This window comes from Ursus americanus, chromosome 19 (genome assembly GCF_024610735.1).
Source record: "Ursus americanus isolate L20-20 chromosome 19, mUrsAme1.1.p, whole genome shotgun sequence".
In the NCBI taxonomy this organism is placed as follows: domain Eukaryota; kingdom Metazoa; phylum Chordata; class Mammalia; order Carnivora; family Ursidae; genus Ursus; species Ursus americanus.
This window is the reverse complement of record NC_142145.1, coordinates 37,161,686-37,181,949: the sequence shown is the minus strand read 5'-3', so window position 1 is coordinate 37,181,949 and position 20,264 is coordinate 37,161,686. Positions and strand designations below refer to the sequence as shown.

The window sequence follows — 20,264 nt, the reverse complement described above, 5'->3', positions numbered from 1 at the left end:
TTATGGATGATGAAAACTGATGAAACATACATTTCTGAAGACCACGGAGCCTTATCTTTTTGTGGATTTCTATTTGTAACAAAGTGTTGGATGCTGTGGCATCCCTGTTATAAATATCTAACATAATGGTGACTTCAAAATTAGAAAGAATAGAAATGTAATTTTGGGAGAGAGTTTAAAATAGTTGAATGATGAATACAAAATGGAACTGTACTTCAAGAATAAAACTGGAATTCGAAATCACATGTGGCTTAGTTTCTTGACTGAGGGCATAACTGATACGGCCATTGATACTTAATTGCGTCCTCCTTGCAAAGACATAACATTAAATCAAAGGACCCGGTTAAGTTATTTTTATCTGATAGCATGCACGTTTTATCTCTAGGTTCCAGTGAATATAAAAACAAAAAGTAAAAGGAAGGAGAAAAGGATGGAGGGAAAATTCATTGAATATGATCAATGCAAAGCCTATGGAAAATTTGTGGGTTTTGAAGCTCAAGGTCAGTCTCTTCAAGTGGGAGTAACAGAGTTATGAGTTCTCTATCAAGGAATGGATCTGAGAATTGAGGATTCCCGTTCCTATTCAAATCCTAGTCTGTCCATAGCAGTGTTACCTAAAGAGAGTGCTACCAACCACTCACAGGGGACATTTGGAAAATATATAGCAGGTGACACAGGCATGAGGTGGGTGGGGGGCCAGTTTACTGCTGGAAGCTCCGACATGCTCCGGGCAGTCTCAGATGACTAAGAACTGTCTCTGTTCCCATGCCAGTTTTCAAAAGTCCTGCTGGATATTTTTTAGGTGAAAACCTAATATAAGATTATCTGAGCCTAAAAGTTTACTTTAGGTGTAAACACGAAGTCTTTATGCATGCTTTTAAATATATATTGAATTGTTTCAGGCAGAGCATTACTATGTAAATCAAGGCGATACTGTACTACGTCTCATTTGGAAATTTACCAAGAGTTTTTCACCATTTGGAAAGTACACGTCACCGAATGCTGTGAGCTGCCACCACACACACACACCAGACGACAGTGGTAGCTGCTGCTGCTTTGGTGATTTTACATGGAACGAGTGACTTTAAAAAGCACGAGACTTGGATCAAAGCGGGGCTCCAGCCTGAGCAACTCGGCACCCTGGGGAGAAGTTACCTTGCTGAAGCCTGTTTCCCCACTTCATTGAAAGCCATGACAATGACATAAAATGGGCTTACGAAACACCTCACAAGCTACTGTGTCCATAAATACTTCTGATGCTGTTATTAATATTATTAACAATGGGGAGACTAAGGCCCCATATAGTGAGATGACCTGGGAAGTTTATTCTATCTAAGTAGCTTTAAATTACACATGTTACAATGTTAATATGATGTGATCCAAGAACTGCTGTCTATGGTACTTTGCTGTTCTTACAGAGCATATTTTTTCCTTTGGATGAAAGGGCCATGCTGAAACATAGGTTGAAAGATTCAAAGATGCCAGGTTTCTCCTAAAATATTACATACAAGAGAGAAAAATTCTGGGAGTAGAATAGAGTTGAGAATGATTGAGAATGGGAGCCCGGGGTGTGGGCTGGAAGGGCACAGAAAGAGGTTTCAAGACACATCTCAGTTAGTAGCACATTGTTTCAATTGAAGCATTAGAATCCTATTGAAAAAGTTGTTTTCAGTTGTGCATTTGTTAAAGCTTATAAGTGGTATCAAAAGGACATATGACAGTGCAGAACGAAATATGATAGAAAAGCCGCCTGTCTTGAAAACTATGGCTTGACCAGCGTGTTTTGGCTAGTTTTCAAAAATGCCCTTGACAAAATACAAAGTCTGTATGAAAATCACCACCATGCTTACACGGCTCTATTTTAAACCTTTGTATCTACATTTACATTCAATGACATGCCCACTCATTAGTACCCTCACAGGACATGGGAAGAATCATGAATTCATGCAGGTTGCAAGGCATTCACCACTGCTCAAGAAAACCGAGTACCGGGAATGCTGGGCTTACCGAATATTTTTAGGTCCTGGCTGTGGTTTCATGCCAGTTTACTAGCAGTGATTTTCTTTTTTAACTTTGCAAAACACCAGCTTTCAGTATTTTTTCCCTTGATCTCTCACCTTTTATTATGTCACAAGGAACTAACGTGCCATTTCTCCTTCCCCCTTCATGTTCTGTTCGATAGAGTCAAAGAGGTCACCTCACAGCCTACCATTGATTTCCCATCTGTCCCAGTCACCGCAAAAACTGTCATCTTGCCCTCTTACTGCGTCGTCCTTCACGAGGGCTGTATCTGTCGCACTGATGCCGGGGAAGCCCTTGACCCTTGGCTCTATGTGACCCCAAACAAATTTAATTCAAAGAACTGGGGATAGAGAAAAGAAACCAAAGAAACTCACATCATTCAGAACCTCCCTAAGTTTATCAGTCAGTAAGCCAGGAATAAAAGATATAGCATCCCTTAAAAACAGCAAAATAGTACACAGCAATGGGAAACAAATCACTGGCAAGTAGCTCGTTCTTATCTCTCACTTGCTGCCTTTGTCTCTCCATCTAGATGAATTGTAACCAAGAGCACCGAAAAATCTTTTTAAGGAAAGAGTAATGAAATAAAGCTAGAGAAAAAGAGAATCTTTTAATTCAAGCTATGTCATAGAAAAGTGAAGTCTGATTTTGCCCTTTTGAAAATTTTTTTTGAATTGTCAGAGTGAGGAAGAACTTCCCAGACGCCATAAAAATTCCAGATTTTCACGTTAAAAGAAAAGGAATGCTGATTGCGTTCATAACTAACAAACCAGGCTTCCCCAGCAAGCAAGCACTGAGTGTTGACCTCAGTTCTGTGAAATCTGACTCCTGATAAAACAGGAGGCTCCTGTCCTTGCCACTGGCTTGCTCCAGGGCTCAGGCTGCATAATAACAAGGCTCATTTGGACTGTGGTGCAAGGTGGGCATATGAAATAAAGTATTTAACACATCCATAATACCTTTCATGTTCATAGCTCAAACAGCTTTATAAAATCCAATTAATTCATCAAGCTTCATAAAGTCTGAAGGACATACATAATTATCGCTCTCCATGTGGCCAACCACTGGCAGCAAGCACGCAGAATGGGGCTTAACAGAATCCAAATTTAACTGTCCAGTTCTTGAACTTTCATGCACCTACAGAACGGCAGGGGCATGATAAAGAATCTTTGAGTCACCAGCAAACTCAACAAATTGTGAGTTGGGTTAAGAATGGGTGCAGAAAAGAATGATCTTATTGCCAACACCCAAAAGAATCCTGGCTATCTCTACTTGGGTAAAGAGGGTTTAGATCGAACGAGGAGAGGGCTCTCCCATCTGCATGCTTGGCTTGGAAGTGCAAAATCACTTGGTAGAAGCCTTTGTGCGGCATGCCAAATGAAATCTACAGAATTCATGGTAAGCAGAAATAATTTAGATATTTTTAAGTATCTATGTATAACATATATTATTTATTTTAAAATACTAATAAACACTAAATCAAGATTCTCAGCACATAACCCATTTCCCAGATGAAGTGAGGCACTTTTTCAAGCTGATATTGAGACAAAAATGTCCTGCTTGGAATAACTTGCTTACTGGGGAAGCCTGGTTTGTTAGTAATGAAAGACTGCAAATACCTTTGTGATTAAGACAGATTGTTTTCCAACAGAAAAGTGCACTGTCAAAAACATTATGAGCAGAGGCACAAAGGATACGTGTCCTAAGAGTTTCTTCCAGGACATGGGTTTCCCCTCAGTGAATGTATCAGTGAAAGATATAGGATTGTATAGAGATCTCAAGCGTCAGCCGCACATAATATAAACTCATAGTCTGATTTGCTCATGTAGCTGTGTGACCCTGTACAAATAATCCCTCTTCTCTGAACCTAGGGTTCCTTATAGGGACATAAGAATAATAATACCTGCTTCTCATAGGGGTTGCTGAAATCACTAAATGGAAAAAAAAAAAAAAAAAAGCCCACCAAGTGCCTATTAGATTTCCAATAAATCATAGAATGTAATTTTTAAATCATTTCTTTCATATCTCCCAAACTCACTGAACTCACTTGTAAAGCCTGGAAAGAACAATCCTACGTGGGAGAGATATTGGACAGCCCCTATTCTCAGGTAACGGAGCCTTACCATAAATGGCCACTATGTAGGAGGGCAGAAAAAGGAAACAGGTAGTTGGTCCCCAGCCCTTCCAGTCCCTACCGGGTGGTAGTAAGAAAAGAGTGTCCTCATGATTGCTAGCAGTTTTTCTTCTATGGGTGGAAGCTCTAGGAAGGAAATTTGATCTCATTTTAAGGACTGTCAAAATGATTGAAGCTCTCTGATAACACGTGTGTTAGTAAATAGATCTCTAGCACTAGAGGTGGGGTTTTCCTACCACGTTAGGTATTCAAGCAAATGGTGCCATAGCAGAGCTCCGACAACACATAAACTAATCAAAGGAGCTATGCTTTCATAGGACTTGCCTTATTAGAGCCTCAAAATAAATCTATGAATTTAATATTTGTGCCCTCCGTTTTATAGATTAGGCTAACAGTGGTTTAAGTAATTGGACCAGATATTGGTGGACGGGCAGCTTTGGGGGATATTGTAGAGTGATATCATAAGCAGTGCATAATGTGAATCAGTCCTTTAATTTTCATAATAACTGTTTATATGACTGGCACCATTCTAGAGTGTAGACTAGGTGGGATATATGGCACGACAATACCCAGAAGAGCCCATTCAGTCCCAGAATTCTACCATTCCAGTTTCTAGAATTATGATCTTTTCTCGAATAGACTTAGTCTGACTTCAAAACTCCTGTATCTAAGAAAGTCCTATGAGTGCTTCTTTCTAGTTTTACTGATGCCAAGGCAATGACAGATTATCAGTTAAAATCATCTTTTCTAGGCTGAACTTATTGATGCTTACTATATGCCAGGCTAAGTATTTAACATAAATCTGTCATTCTCACAACAACCCTAGAGGATGAGAACTGTTACTGTTAGCTTGCTCATGAAGAAACCAAGGCACAGAGAACGGAACAGCTTTCTGAAGGGCACACAACTAGTAAGGGTAGGGCTGAGAATCAAAACCAGATGTCTTCAACTCCAGAATGCGCCATCTTAATCACTCTGCTACTTGCTATGGTATACAGAGCTCTGACTTGTTTCAAGCAAGATAAATTCTAGACTTAGGATAATGATAAAAGTCTCACTGAGGGCATGTGTATGTGAATAAATACTGTTGGTCAAGAATGATTAACAAACTCGAAATATATATGATATCTGAGGCAAATATTACATTTAAAAAAATTAAAACCTTCATCTTTTGCATTGTTTAGAATTATTAGCACATGCCCTATTGATAATAAACACATAAAATTTTTACATAATGCCATTCTGAAACATTTTTACATATTTTAGTCCTGGAATGGAAAAACATTTTTTTTTCTATTTTTCTTAGAAGCTCATCGGCTCACAGGAAAAACAAAATTAGACTACCAATTTAGTCTTCTCCTTCCAAACTTAATTAAAGATATGAAGCCCCAGATCACTTGTTGTAAAAGTAACTTAAAAGCCAGAATACAGCATAGCTCGATGTGTAACATTTAATGTTATATATTACAGTTTAGTAATTTGTTATGGGTCATTAAGAAGGTCAGAGAGAAAAAGCAAACAGAGAAAGGCATTCCAGCCCTGAGAAGGGGTGGCAGATGGATGCAGATAAACCAAAAGAAAACTGAGTGAAACATATGCACACAAAATGTACGTGTCCACACCCCATGGGGGTGCATCCTTAGAAAAGAGACAGAGAAAGATGACACTTAATGGGTGTATAGTAAATGGGTCATTAATGAAGAAGCAAGCCCAGGACATACATTTTCATTATTTTATATCCCCATTTTATGGCCTTCTAGTCTTTCAAAATCTGTGCTTTTTCACCATTCCCAGAATAATCCTCTGACATTTAGCAGCAGACTAGAGGCAATTAAAGAGTGGTTTGCTTTTGTTCAGAACGAACACGATCATGTCACCATCATAAACAATCAGGTAAATTTACAAAACTATTGTCAATGATCAGTTAGAACCACTTATTTAAATAAGCAATTAGCCTGCGAATTGGAAACTCAACAGAATTCTGACTCATTAACTTTACAGTTGGCCATTTTTCACCACAGAAAATTTGACAGATGCCTCCTGATCTCATGCACGTGCATTTTCAAGTTCAAATTCGTATCATAAAGACACAAAAACTATATCTTGGTGTACTTCAAAATCCATTCAAGAGTCTTTCCCCTTCTCCCTAAATTGGACTAAATGAACCGTATTTGTGTGCTATCGAAGGTGCACGCCAGCCCCCACGGCTCCCCAGTACCTGCGGTCTATCCAGACGCATCCTCTTGGCAGCATTTCTGCTCTCACTCTCACAGGCTGAAGCCAAGATACTCTCTGCAACTGCTGAAGTAAGGTGGGAAGGAATAGGTCGAGACTAAAAAAAAAAAAAGAGAAAGAGAGAGAGAGAGAAACACGAAAAATTATTAACAGACCAATGCTATTCTCAGAAGAGCTCACAGGATGTGCAGGAGTATCCATTTATTTCAACTGAACTTATTTCAATAAAAAGAGGAAATGGAAATTGCAAAGATGAGAAATGAAAGCTAGTTAGAAGTCAAAGCTATAGCTGCCACTCAGATCCATCGCTCATTCCCACAGCTCCACTGTCACAAATAGTTAGTCTGGGCCATTAAGCTGCAGTTTGAATAGGCAGCGACAAAATGCTGACTGGGTTTTGCAAGTAAAAGAAGTGCTTTAATTCTCTCATAACACATGACGATGCACAACAAAACAAAATCAAGTGACAAGGCTGAAACAGAGTTGGAAAAACTGACGGACACTCAGACCATGTTAAACAATTTTAATATGAAATATGAATATTTACACTCAAAGCTGGGACACAATTGGTATGATTAAAAACCTCCAAAAATACTTCAGTTTAAATACAAACTAAAAAGTCAGTCCTGGACCAATTTCGAGGTAATAAAAGTTTGATGTTTTGATATGAGCTGTATGTGTACCTACATGTTTTATTTATAAAATAGGAGTTAATATTATTAACTTAATAGATACATGTTGGAAATCCATCTTCTATGTAGCCCACATTGAAATTAATTAACCCCCCAACTAAGCTCATAATTAACTTCAATTTGTTTGCAATTCTCCATATCATTTGTGATAATCAGAAAAGTTTTCCATTTTCTTTTCCCATAATTACATGCAAAATCATCTAATGGAAAGATGAAGTGCTTAATGATATTGAACAGTTTTTTAATGAAGATAACCAAATGATAGATAAGAAATAACATGACAATTAAGCCAGATAAGATAGCAAAATATGAAATTAGAAAATAAAAAATGTCCTTTGGGAAGCTAGCCTATATAGTGACATGCCACCTTCGAGTTTTCAAAGCCTCAATCTCAAATATGTATAAATGCCATTTATTAGAAGCCTGAAACCTAACAGAGACCTTCTCATTTTTTTTAAGTAAATAGGAGCATGCATTTACGGTACTTGATTCATTTCTGCTAACTCTAGCATGTAAACTTTGCTTTAACAAACTGAACCATAGGGTTTATATCTCAATACTGAAGAACGGCTAAATTCAGACCATGAGTGCTTTCACAGATACTCCTCAGTGGAACTTGTATAGCGTATAAAGAGACCAGGCTCTGAACTTGCTTGAACTAGGAAGCAATTTCTATAGCTACCTCATCCGACCTCCTCATGCTTCCACCTCCAAAGTAAACCTCTGTAGACAAAAGGTAGGAAAGGTATAGGGTACTGTCTCCACTGCTAACCCCATGAGATGCCTGGAGTGATGCCTAGACAACCTTGACAACGCATTAAGATACTGGAAATGCTATTTTTTGCAAAAGAAAGAAAAGAGAGAGGCCCCTGAGGTGCCAGGTAAATGCAGCGGCAGCATTTTCAGAAAGAAATCAGAAAGCCAGGAGTGTGTGCTGGGAACAGAGAGGAGGATCAAATCAGATAAAAAATTAAAAATAAAAAAAATAAATTGCCATAAAGATGTAAATATAATTTCAAAATTCATATGGCTTCTTCATTCTGTACTTCCCTGAGTATGGATAAGATAATCTAGCTCAGAACCAAAAATATATTAAGCCACAAAATCGGTGTCTCATGAAAGGGCAAAGCTTTGGCCATAGCTCGGCTCAAAATTATAATCTAAGCTGCCTGGCAATTAGGTACACAATGTTGTTTTTCTCGATTGAATTATGTTTGGAGGCAAAGGTGTTATAGAAAAAATGAGAATAAGAACATTCCATTATGGAAAAAGAAAAATTATTTGATTGTAGCTAACATTACTCAAATAGAAGTGACAGTTCACATCATTATAAACTATATTATTAGACCTTTCATCTGGTTCTAGGGACTGAATTAACACAATCTAAATAAAACATCAGCAGCCTCTCTTTTCTTGATCCAATTATTGATAGTCATATGAAATTCAGAGAGATGTATTTCTGCTCTTCATTATCTTTATTTTTCTCCATCAGGTAGCTCCATTCAAAATCAGGAATTTATAAAGCTATGGAACTTTACTAAGCTGATTCAATTAAAGTAATAAATACACATCTTCGTAAATGCATAAAAGTCTGTTGAACAGGAGAACAGAAGGTAAAATATCCCTGTAATTAAAATCAGTATTTTCTTTTAATTTTTTTTTAATCTTTAAAAAAGAAAATGGGAAATAACTTTCATTAGAGTAGTAAAAGTTGTTAGGCATTATAATTTACATGATATCCTTTTCAAAGAAAATGATGAGGAGAGTTTTGTCTTTTCCAGATACGGAAATTGGTCTTCTCAGAAACTAGAATGCCCTGGCTGAATGGGGTTAGATCATTTTTAAGGTCACTGGATAGCCTAATATTTCAAGATTTCGGGAAAAAAAATCAACTTCAAGATAAAGCAATCATGTACTCTTTCCTATTAAGTGGAAACAAATAAGTAGAAGCAAAGATACGTGATAGACATTACCAGTAGTTAAATAGTATAATTTTGAAAACGGGGTTGTTCTGAGTTTATTGTAGAATTATAACTTGATAACTACAAACAGCCACAGAAATCACTCAATACAAGTTTCTTCACTAAAGTTTAAAGAAACTGAAACCCAGAAAAGTGAAGTGATTTACCAAAGGACAAATTGACTGGATATACAACCCAGGGTTCATGTCTCCCAATTCTCAACCCTTCTACTCTCTAAATTCTGTTGTACACTTACTACTTCGATGTAGTTTACCATTAATATAAAGTATAAAAAAAACTCCTTATACACATGCCCTGTTGCGTTCAACTAAACAATAAGCAGACCAAAGCTAATCCTTTACATGTATGTATTACAATTAATACGTGCTCATTGGAAAGAAAGGCAAAATGAATAAATCTATGTTACAATTTAAGAAACAGACATGTATTTTTCAAAGAATTTACTATAACTTAAGTACATAATGAAATATGTACCTCTCAGTAGAAAACTGGTACCATCCTAATTTAATTTTTAGATAAATATTGATAATACCTAATTCATATTGAGTGTTGGGATGGCCAGGCATTAAAACAAGCAGCTTAGATTCATTATCTAATTTAGTTTTCCAAACAACCCTTGAGAAAAGTACTTGTAATATTCATATTTTAGATGAAAAATAAATTGACGTTCTGAGAGATTATATAACTTGCCTGAGATCAGCTATGTATGTGGAAACACCTGGATTTATATCTAAATCTGATGATAAATTACGAATAATAATTCCTAGTAAAGAATTATTCTCAGTTCACAACTAAAGTCCCAGTAAGCTTGAACAAAGCTAGAGACCTTAAATACTACACGGTCCTACAGAGGAATCCATTTACAGCTAACTCTATTTGCATTTAAGAAAAGAGTATATTCAGATCTCACTAAAATTCTCCTCTTAAAGGCACTGAGATTCTCCTAATATATTTTCCTATTGATTCTTTAAAACCTTTCTTCATTAAGAGCACAAAAATAAAATGTGACTTAGCTCAGTTCTGTCACATGTTCTAAATGGATACAATATAAATTCACAAGAATCTCATGTTGGAGAAACCAGGAGTGCCAAGAAATGACTGTGTATGAAACATAAGAAAAGCTTAGTCTTGTGCCCAAAATGAGAATGAGGAGCCAGGCAGAGTTCTTTCTTTCCTGGGAGGCAATCTGTTAAAAATCCCCTTGGTTCTAATATTGAGGAGCCAATAACGAATGCCAATGCTCCTCCCAACACACAGAGCTCCGTTACGCTGCGCCTGGCACGAAGATACTAAAAATGAGAGTCTTTTGTTTATTGTTCCTCCATAATTTGGCTTTTATCTATTTCACAGCTCAGAAGTACTTAAACCAAGATAGTGAGAAGGAAATTAATCAATTTTGCTCCTTATCAAAGCAATGTTATCATAGAGGAATTTAAAACTATTGTTTAGTGTGAGTTTTGAGAACAATCTTTGCCAGAACTCTACTTTCCTTCATCACATTTGATAGCACAGAGCTTAGTCTAATATTGCCGCACTAGGGTCTTCCTGGCAGGTAATTAGCAGAATGTGTTAAGGGCTCTCGTCCTGGATTCCACCAGGGATAAGTGCTGAAAATTCCCTCTTACATCAGTCAAAGTGGCCAGAGAACACAAAAGCCTCCATGTAATAACTGAAGAATATTTTGACAAAAAAAACCCTCCAATGCATAGAACTCAATAGATAATTTATGAAAAACAACACTTCTCCTTCTGGTTGAATATAGCTCAATAAATACACTATTTGGTTTATATCTTATAAGATCCAAAAATAATGATTCAAAGATGTATATAATCATACACTCCACATGATCTATACCTAGAGTGAGATGTTACCTATTTCTTACCCTGAAGATGAAACAACGCGAAACACCTTCACTAATTATCTCTTCGTAATTAACTGTCATCCTCAACTGGGATGAGCTGATCTCTCCCTAGCACTGTTCTTATTGTAATAATTATCTATGACCATATCAGTGGCGGTTGTTTCATTAAACAGATGGCTAAATTGTCGCATGGAACTTTTGGAGTTGAAAGAGTCACATTTTAATTGGGAGCTTAAGATGTGATTGCTGTTGGCACAACGTAAAGGGGCCTTTCCTTATATATACATGGAAAATTTACCACCACACCAACAAACCGTTCCATTTTTTGGGTCTTAAAACTATAAACTAAACAATGTTAGAGTCCTCTGCATTTCTGCCACACATTTAGGATGCTCCAGGTTGTTTACAATTTTTAAAAAAGTAAAAAGAAATCATGACTCTAAGACTCTATTCATGGGCTAATAGTACTTATGAGTGGCAAGGCTCACTAGCATCCAGGGTGTAAGCATTACCAGATCAAGTGCTAAATGAGGTTACATTGGGAGCAACGGCACATCCACCCAAGATTCTATATAGAATGAGCTCTTTCAAAATAGCTAAAGCAAATGATTCAGTAGTCAGTTTACATAGGGCCCTACACTAAGATCACTTTTCCTAATCTTGTTATTTCATAAAATACATAACTTAGAAATTCTGCAGTTAAGATGATATGGATATTCTATCTCCCCCAAATAGTATATCTACACCTAAAGGGATAATTGTTACAGGCTGTGTAGAAAAGTTTAACTCTTGGGGCGCCTGGGTGGCGCAGTCGTTAAGCGTCTGCCATCGGCTCAGGGCGTGATCCCGGCGTTCTGGGATCGAGCCCCGCATCAGGCTCCTCCGCTATGAGCCTGCTTCTTCCTCTCCCACTCCCCCTGCTTGTGTTCCCTCTCTCGCTGGCTGTCTCTCTCTCTGTCGAATAAATAAATAAAATCTTAAAAAAAAAAGAAAAGAAAATCGTAACTCTGAAGGGAAGATCCCTTCTATTAACCAAGTAGCTTCATTTGTATACATCAGGGGAATAAAGTAAATAGTTAAGCAATGAAGTGACTGACCTGGATGTTATTATGAAATCAGCTACTTGCAATTGGTCTGTCCGCTTTTGCTATTTACTCTCTCTGAGCCTCACTCATCTTGGCAGGTATCATTATTTCCATTTTTACAAATGGCAGAACTAAGGTTCATTCAGTAAGTTATGAATAGGAAAAATAATCTCTATATCATAGGATAATTGTTACAATTCCATGATGAAGTAATGTACATAAAGTCACTGATATCTTCACTTATCTATTCAACAAACATATTTAATGAGCACATTCTATATGTCAGGAACTGTGCCAAGTTCAAATATATAAACAGTATCAATACTGTCTCTGCTACCATAGTTTACAAGCTAATATATGCCCAGCATGTAGGCTGTAATACACATGCAATAAAGTATGTCAATTACAGACACACAACCTTATATCACAACTCTGTTCATCTTGTATAAATTCAGAGTTCAATAAATTTGGGGAAATTTGGCAGAAAAAAATTGACATGAGAATACTTAATAATCTTTCCTTTTTCTACTTTCTGTGAATATTCATATCTTTTATGGCAGAAATACTAATATATTTGTCTATGAGATGCTTTCCGAGACCCTGTTGCAAGTATTATACAATAACTAGAGTATATACTCTGTCATGGGCCCCAAATCTGAAAAGTTCTGAATTTTGGACCACATATGTTGCAAGATTTCAGATAAGACTTGTGGATGTGCACTAAAATCAGAGTTCAGTAGTTCTTTCCCCACCCTATTTGGTTTTGGTAGAAATAATGAGCAAAGAGTCTCATTGACCCTCGCCATGATGTAGGTGTGGACGATCATGAGAGCTCATCCCTTTATTCTCAGTGGCTGATCTAAGGATGGACATACAATCTAATAGGACCAAAGTTCTTTCATGGGAAGGGGGATCTGGAGCTGGAAGACAGTTCTTGGACAGTAAGTTTTAAGAAGAGAGGCTCAGAGCTACTGATGGCAACATTTCATAAAAGGTAGCAAGGACCTGTCTGAGAAGTAAGCTAACACACAAGAGAAGCATAGTTAAGAAACAGGAGAGCAGAGAAGCCCTGATATCTGACCCCATGGATCCAACTCTGTGTGAATCCTTGAACTTCCCATTTCTTGAGAAAATTCTCCAGACCTATTTAAAAAGAGATTGAAAATGTGATTTCAACAAAAATGCTAATTAACCTTCATCCAGGCTTTGATAATAATTATGAGTTAATGGTATGCACTTCGGCCTTAAATTTAGAGCATTATTGGCCTTTAATAATGATCTCTCACAAATACATGAGGATTTAATGTCTTACATTTAATACTGAGAAGCCCAGTTTGGCTAATTCCATCTGAAAATACCTTTGACCAAGATAAGAAAAAATTATTATCAACTGAAATGACATAATTTTTAACAAAGTGACTACTTCTTTAAATCTCCACTAGGAAACATCTTTTAATTCTGAAAAACAGCGACTAGATATGCTTATGATTATGGTCAATCATGGCCTCTTTGCCCCTAATAGCTTATTTGTGAAGCCCAACACTGTACACAAATTCTACCCATTCAGCTAATAGGACTACCTATGCTCAAAAACTGCAAAATAAATGAAAATATTTTTAAAACAGTATTGAAAGAGTTAACAAGAGTTAAAATTAAGGTAACTTTTTTCTTCAGGAAGATTTTTTTTTCCCTATTAGATTTTCAGTTAGCAGTCACTTTTCAAATTGAAATGCCAAATGCTGAATACTATGAAACACATAGCACACAATAAAAATTAGCTTATCTCTCAGCTAATTTCTACCACAAAGTAACACATTAGTAAATGTCCATTCATTCATCCGTCTTTCATTCGACAATATCAATTCAGTTGAACTGAACATGTACTGAGCAGCTTTCATGAGCAATTAATTGCACTCTGTGTAAAACACTGTAGGTGATACGGACATGAACAAGGTAAGCGGCGTAGTACTCAAGGAACAGAGCTTCCTGTAAAGGAGCTAAGGCCCGTTTATAAATAACAGCAATGGAAGACAGGATAAAACTACAAAAGAGGTACCACGAAGTACAATTTGCACACAGAAGAAAGAGAGATTTAAGGCTGCTTTTAGCAAGAAGTGAGGACTAAATAGATAAAGACATATTTGATTTAGTCCTCCAACTCATTCAAGAGATTGAGACAGGGGCACTGGGTGGCTCAGTCGTTAAGCGTCTGCCTTCGGCTCAGGGCGTGATCCCGGCATTATGGGATCGAGCCCCACATCAGGCTCCTTCGCTGGGAGACTGCTTCTTCCTCTCCCACTCCCCCTGCTTGTGTTCCCTCTCTCACTGGCTGTCTCTCTCCCTATCAAATAAATAAATAAAATCTTTAAAAAAAAAAAAAAAAAGAGATTGAGACAATCCAGATTGAGACAATCCAGACAATCCAGAGGGTTTTCCAGTGAAGGGAGCCATGGGATGCAATTTCAAATTAGATTGCATTTTATCATGTTCCTCAGATACTGGGTACTAGGCTTGGTAGGACTTTTTACATTTGTTATTTCAAATGACACTGGTTTTCATGTATGAAAAAAATGCTATTTGTTTCCGTTTTTCCCAGGAGGAAACTGAAGCTCAGGGATACAAGGTCTAAGAGTAATGACTGGCAAAGCAGGTCTAAGAACCAAGATCCACGGACTATGAAATCAAGGTGTTTTTCTTCAGATTTTATCAGCAATGCTCTAATTTTCCATTGTTTCCTTCAGGGCTCAGCTTCCCTCTGCTTGGAGGACATTTCAGCTCTTCCACAGACAATCTATGAATGGTAACCTTGGTCATTGTCTGAGGTAGTTCTTTGTTTCTTACTCTGGAAGCAGAAGTTAGCTGGGCATTGATTTGTGAATTAAAAGTAGTTTCTCTAAAAAACCAAACCAAAACAAAACAAAAAACCCAAAACAAAATCAAGACTGTTTTTCCTTAGTCCTTTGTAGACAGTCTTATGGCATCTATTTTGAGGACAAGAGGTATATTCATTCTGTTTTTCTGTTTAAAATAATCTCTTGTTTCTTCATAGCGACATTTAAGGATTTCTTGGGTCTGCTGTGGTTTCACTATGATGTACACAGATACAGATTTCTTTTTATTTACACTGCTCAGCACTGGTCTATTCTTCTGTTCTTAGAATTCAATGGTCTACTCAATTCTAAAAAACTCTCCCTTCTCATCTGAACGTGGTTATTCAAATGTCTCTTCCGGAATGCCTTTCAAATCTAGCTTTATCATTCTATTTTCCATCTCAACTTCTTTTTTCCTATTTCTCTTTTTCTTTTTCTTTCTAGAAGTAATTTCCACGGTTCTATGTTCCAGATTATTGATTTTTCTCTTTGGCTGAATCTTATCTGCTGTTTAACCCATCCAGGAAGGTTTTAATTTTAATGCTTATAATACCTGCCATTTTATTTGTCAAAGTCGTAAGTGGATGTTTCTAATTCCCCTTTCACAGGGGAGGAACCCTTCCCAGCCATTCATACACTTTGCAGTTTGTGTTCCTCTATGGTTACAAAATTCACATTTCTTGAACTGAAGTGGGCATTTAGACTGCAACCCTGACCTGTTTTGGCCTACATTCAGTTTTTCTACCTTGCTAGTCTGTTACCCTATCAAATTAAGGGCTTAGTACTCTGGCTATGCGTTTCCTATCAAGTTCATAGCCTGCAGATTTCCTTTTCTTTCTTCTGATTTTGGCTAGGTATTTAAAAAGTTGTTATATTCTACTCACTATTTTGTATTTATAGAGGGAAGGGGGATGGAGTGTATGAGGGGTACTCCATAAGGCTTAGGCCAACATTTTGCTAAAACTAAAAGATCCAGTGATAAGTAACTCTGACAACTATGTTGGCTGTATTCTTTACACTCTAATTATTCCTCAACCTTAATATATTTAGTAAGTAATGAGAGAACAGTACCCATGATCCCTGAGTCAGGAACAATCAGTGGACCACAAGAGCACATACAAAGTATCAGAAGTCCCATGTGATAGCTTAAGGTAATGCATGCAATAATCAAGTGTATTAGAAGAAAGGGTAGGAAGAGGCCAGATCATATGCTAAATATTTCATATACATTATCATATATAATTTTCCAACAGCCCTCTCCTTTAGAAAACTGGAGATTCAGAAACATCACACAAAGTTGTACAGGAATTGAACCTAGGTCTCTCAGTTTCCAAAGGCCATACCTCTATTATTGTAAGAAATTTAGAATTTGTTCTGAGATGGCAAAAGTTTGACATCACCAAAGGCAGAATCAAGGAAGACTATTCCAAGAGCAAAGGTAGATTTCTCATATAGTCAATGAAGTTTAGATACCAGAGTCCCTCAACTGGATGGAACTCTCGGAGTTTCTGGAAATTTTAAGCATTCTGGGTAGGAAAGGTATATCCATGTAATAAGGTTATCTATACTCAACAGTAAAAAGGAATGAACTATTGGTTCATTCAACAACATGGACAAATCTTAAATGCATTTTGCTAAGTGCAAGAAGCTAGACCTAAAAATCTACATATTGTATGATTCCATTTATATGACATTCTGGAAAAGACAAAACTATAGAGATGGAAAACAGATCAGTGGTTCCTATGTTTAGGGAAAGGGAAGTTTACTACAAAGGAACTTTTAGGTTAATGGGAACTCTTCTGTATTGGTATTGTGGTGGTAGATATAGGACTCTGGATTTGTCACGACATGAAAAACTATATAGTACAATAAATGGCTTTTGTTGTATGTAAATTTTTTTATTTTAACCACGATATCAGGTGAGGCCACGATGGAATGCAGATTAAGACAAATAAACCTATAAATAGACTATATTAAAAAAAAAAAGCCAAGTGAAAGCCAGAAAGTATGTATATGTAAGTGTGTCTGAAAATTGTCTCAAGAGATGTCAAAGGAAAAGGGTTTGAATCTTCAAGACTTCTGTTTTTGAAAAATTTTGTGTGTGTTATCTTTTTAAACTAGAAATAAATATTCATCCTTCTACTTAATTTTTTGCTCATAATTTTGTATTTTTTTTTAATGAAAGGCATAACTTTTATAACTTTTAGTCACAAATCCTAGTTCTGTCCCTGCCTGGGAACAGAGGGTAGGGAGGGAGTACAAGATGAAAACAGAGAAGTGAGTTAGGATTCTGTAAGAATATAGGTATGAGGCAGGAAATGGCTAGAACTAAAATGGTAGCTGATAAAAGTCAAAATTATTGGACTGATTCAGGAATCACAACCAAGAAAGAATAAACAGAATTCAGTGAGTGGTAGGATGCAAGCCATAAGTGTAAGAAAGAATCCAGTCTCATTCCAGGCTTATGAGCACTGCTGTAAATGACAATAATGGCGGTATTACAAGAGGCAAGTCAAGAAGAATTTACTGGTGATTTGGTAGATGAGGTGAAAGACCAGTGGAGAGGATGAATGATGGAGAATACAAAGAGTTCCTTGCGGATAGAACAATACATTTGTCCAACATCTGGCTGACATTTGGAACGAAATACAAAAGCTCTGCAGATGACTGGGCTTCTATGGCAAGAGCTGCTTACACAGAGCAGACCTTCCCCTGCAGACGGGGAAAGGTGCGGTACATGGCCGAGCCCAGGATCTTAGCAAGTGGCTCAAAAGCAAAGGTAAATAAGGAGGGAGAGCAACAAGAGCCTCAAGAAAATGGGGGTGATTTCATCGAGGATGCAATGTCTGGGTCTGGTACAAAGGCAGTTGTGTGATCTTTTAAAGAACCAATTCAATAGGGTCATGAGAACCAGAATCTGATGTGAGGGACCACTGAGGGAGTTGGTGGTAATATGTGTGATCTGGGAGTATAAAATAATCTTTCAGGAAACTGGCAAAGAAAGGTGGTCTCAGACTGCAGAAGAGGAGACAAGAGATGAAATATTTTCTTGGAGTCTGGGGACTTTTTTTTTTTTTTAAGTCAGAAGAGAAGTTTCCCTCTCTCAGTGAAAAGGGAAAACAGGAACTGTGAGTGTTGGGATGGCTGATGAAGCAACGTCCTGAAGGAGGCTGAATGATGGGGGAACAGAGGCTTCAGGGTCACCCAGGGGCAAATACAATGAGGACATTTCCTCTGCAAAGACAGTGGCAGATATTTGAAAAATTTTAGATGATTGTGAAAGTTTTTAAGATTGCTGTGTAAACTCTTTGATAACTAAGACTAAGGTACATCCATGTTAAGAATGGCCAAAGTGAAATCGAGATGCAGATCATGAAACTGAGCAAGTAAAAGAATTGTGGATTCAAAAGTTCAGATAGCAAAAACTATTAAAGAAAACAGTAGAGGATGTAATTAAAAAGAAATACTATGAATAAAGAACTCAGAAGATGGCACGAAAATATCCCGGGGGATAGTAGATGACATTTATAAAAAAGAGACCAAAAGTTGGTACAAGTAGCAGGTGGGGAATTCAAGCAGAATGTGTTTGCTAATTAATTAGCATCATTAAGTTAACTAGTCACAAAGACAGAAACCTACACAGTTGTAGGAATAATAACGTGATTAATGCACAGGTTACTATAGAGTTTTTAATCATGACCTTGTATGAAGGGATGGGTTTATCTCCAATCAAAGTTTTAGTTTAAAGAAGCACTTTAATTCATTTTTATAATCTCTCCCTTTGCTAAAGAATGAACAGCAAGTGTCACCATAGCTTTTGCAATGCTCATATCAGGGGAGTTTTAAATTGAAAACAAATTCCGATCTCTCTACTATCATCTGCATTAGATAACTAGAGGCAAATGATGTAATTAGTGAAATTCCCTAAAAAAAAGGTACTATTTCCAAAACATTACTTCTTTTCTGATGAAAGAGTCATAAGCTCAAAAGAGCAGATATCAAAATAGCTGAGGAGGGCACTATAGAATGTAATTAAAAAGAAATAATAAAGAACTTTGATTATGGTATTAAAATATGGTGTTTCCATAATCAGATTTATTTTTTTTTAAGATTTTATCTATTTATTTGACAGAGAGAGAGACAGCCAGCAAGAGAGGGAACACAAGCAGGGGGAGTGGGAGAGGAAGAAGCAGGCTCCCAGTGGGGGATCCTGATGTGGGGCTCGATCCCAGAATGCCAGGATCACGCCCTGAGCCAAAGGCAGATGCTTAACAACTGAGCCACCCAGGCGCCCCTAGATTTATTTTTTTTTAACTTATAACTCATGTTCCCCCTAAAATAGATATTAGAGCCAACAAAGAAATATATACTCTATGCATAATTAAACAAAAAGAGAACTAGGATTTCAGATAAACTTTGGCTCTGAACTTGCTGGCAGTGAGGCACAAAAGTGAACAAATTCAGTTGCATTGTCCTAGTAAAGAGAAAACGAAAAGCATTCTATCTCCATAGGAGAAGCACTTTTTTTCTTGTATTACATTCTAAAAGAAGTTTCTGAAATAAGGTAATTTAGTATGGACATTTAGTAGCCTAGTGGACAACATCCTTAGCAAAATATTACAAAAATGTCATAGACCAATATCTTCAAATAGTTAATCGCATAATATGTAAAAGGAAGTAAACAGGTAATTTTTCAAGACACTGAATTTATTGAATTCAAATATCTAGGCTACCTGATCTATTTTGGTAGAGTGGCACAATTTTCTCAGATACTGTAGGAATGATGGGCCGCAAGTGTCTTACAAGGGCTCCCCTAAAGATCTTCTGAGTTTTATAAAAAATACATGTAAACAAATGCAGCCTGGTGGAACAGTCTCTAACAATAGAAGCTCAGAACACAAAGAGAGAAACCACATCACATAACACAGACTATACTTGGGTATGGACCAATCCCACCTTGTTCATAAAGTTTGGCTTTTATGATCTTATCTGTTATATGTGCTTCTGAATTTAAGATCAGGAAATCTTGAAGAAACACATTTTTTTCCCTAGAACAATCAACAGATATTCCTTAGAAAACTAGTTAAAGGAATTTGAGAGTCAAAGCTGCACAAATGAATCAGTAACAATTGGATGTATTTGTTAAAGGATTAATTTAATGGCTGCTTAACTTATTCATTGGGTTCTAAAAATCTAATGAAAACTAAAACCAGTACTCTGGGTCAAACTTATGAAATTTTTCATAAAACATGCCCTTTGATATTCAACACGGAGGATTTTGTGATTTGAAAGGATTGGTGACAGTGAGTTGGTGAAAGTGTACAGAAAAGAATCATAATACTGAATAACATAGTTGCTATATAACTATAGTAATACAGTTATT

At 36.9% G+C, this 20,264-nt stretch overlaps 1 protein-coding gene across 2 annotated transcripts in view; it reads right to left on the bottom strand.

Moving 5' to 3' along the window:
- The window catches only part of NOL4 (nucleolar protein 4), a 301,648-nt gene that overhangs the window by 86,494 nt on the left and 194,890 nt on the right, over nt 1-20,264 (bottom strand). For both annotated transcript variants that reach the window (XM_045772847.2, XM_045772851.2), the window contains one exon: nt 6,375-6,488. In XM_045772847.2, the coding sequence (XP_045628803.2) occupies nt 6,375-6,488 (114 nt within the window). The remainder of the gene's footprint in view (nt 1-6,374; nt 6,489-20,264) is intronic.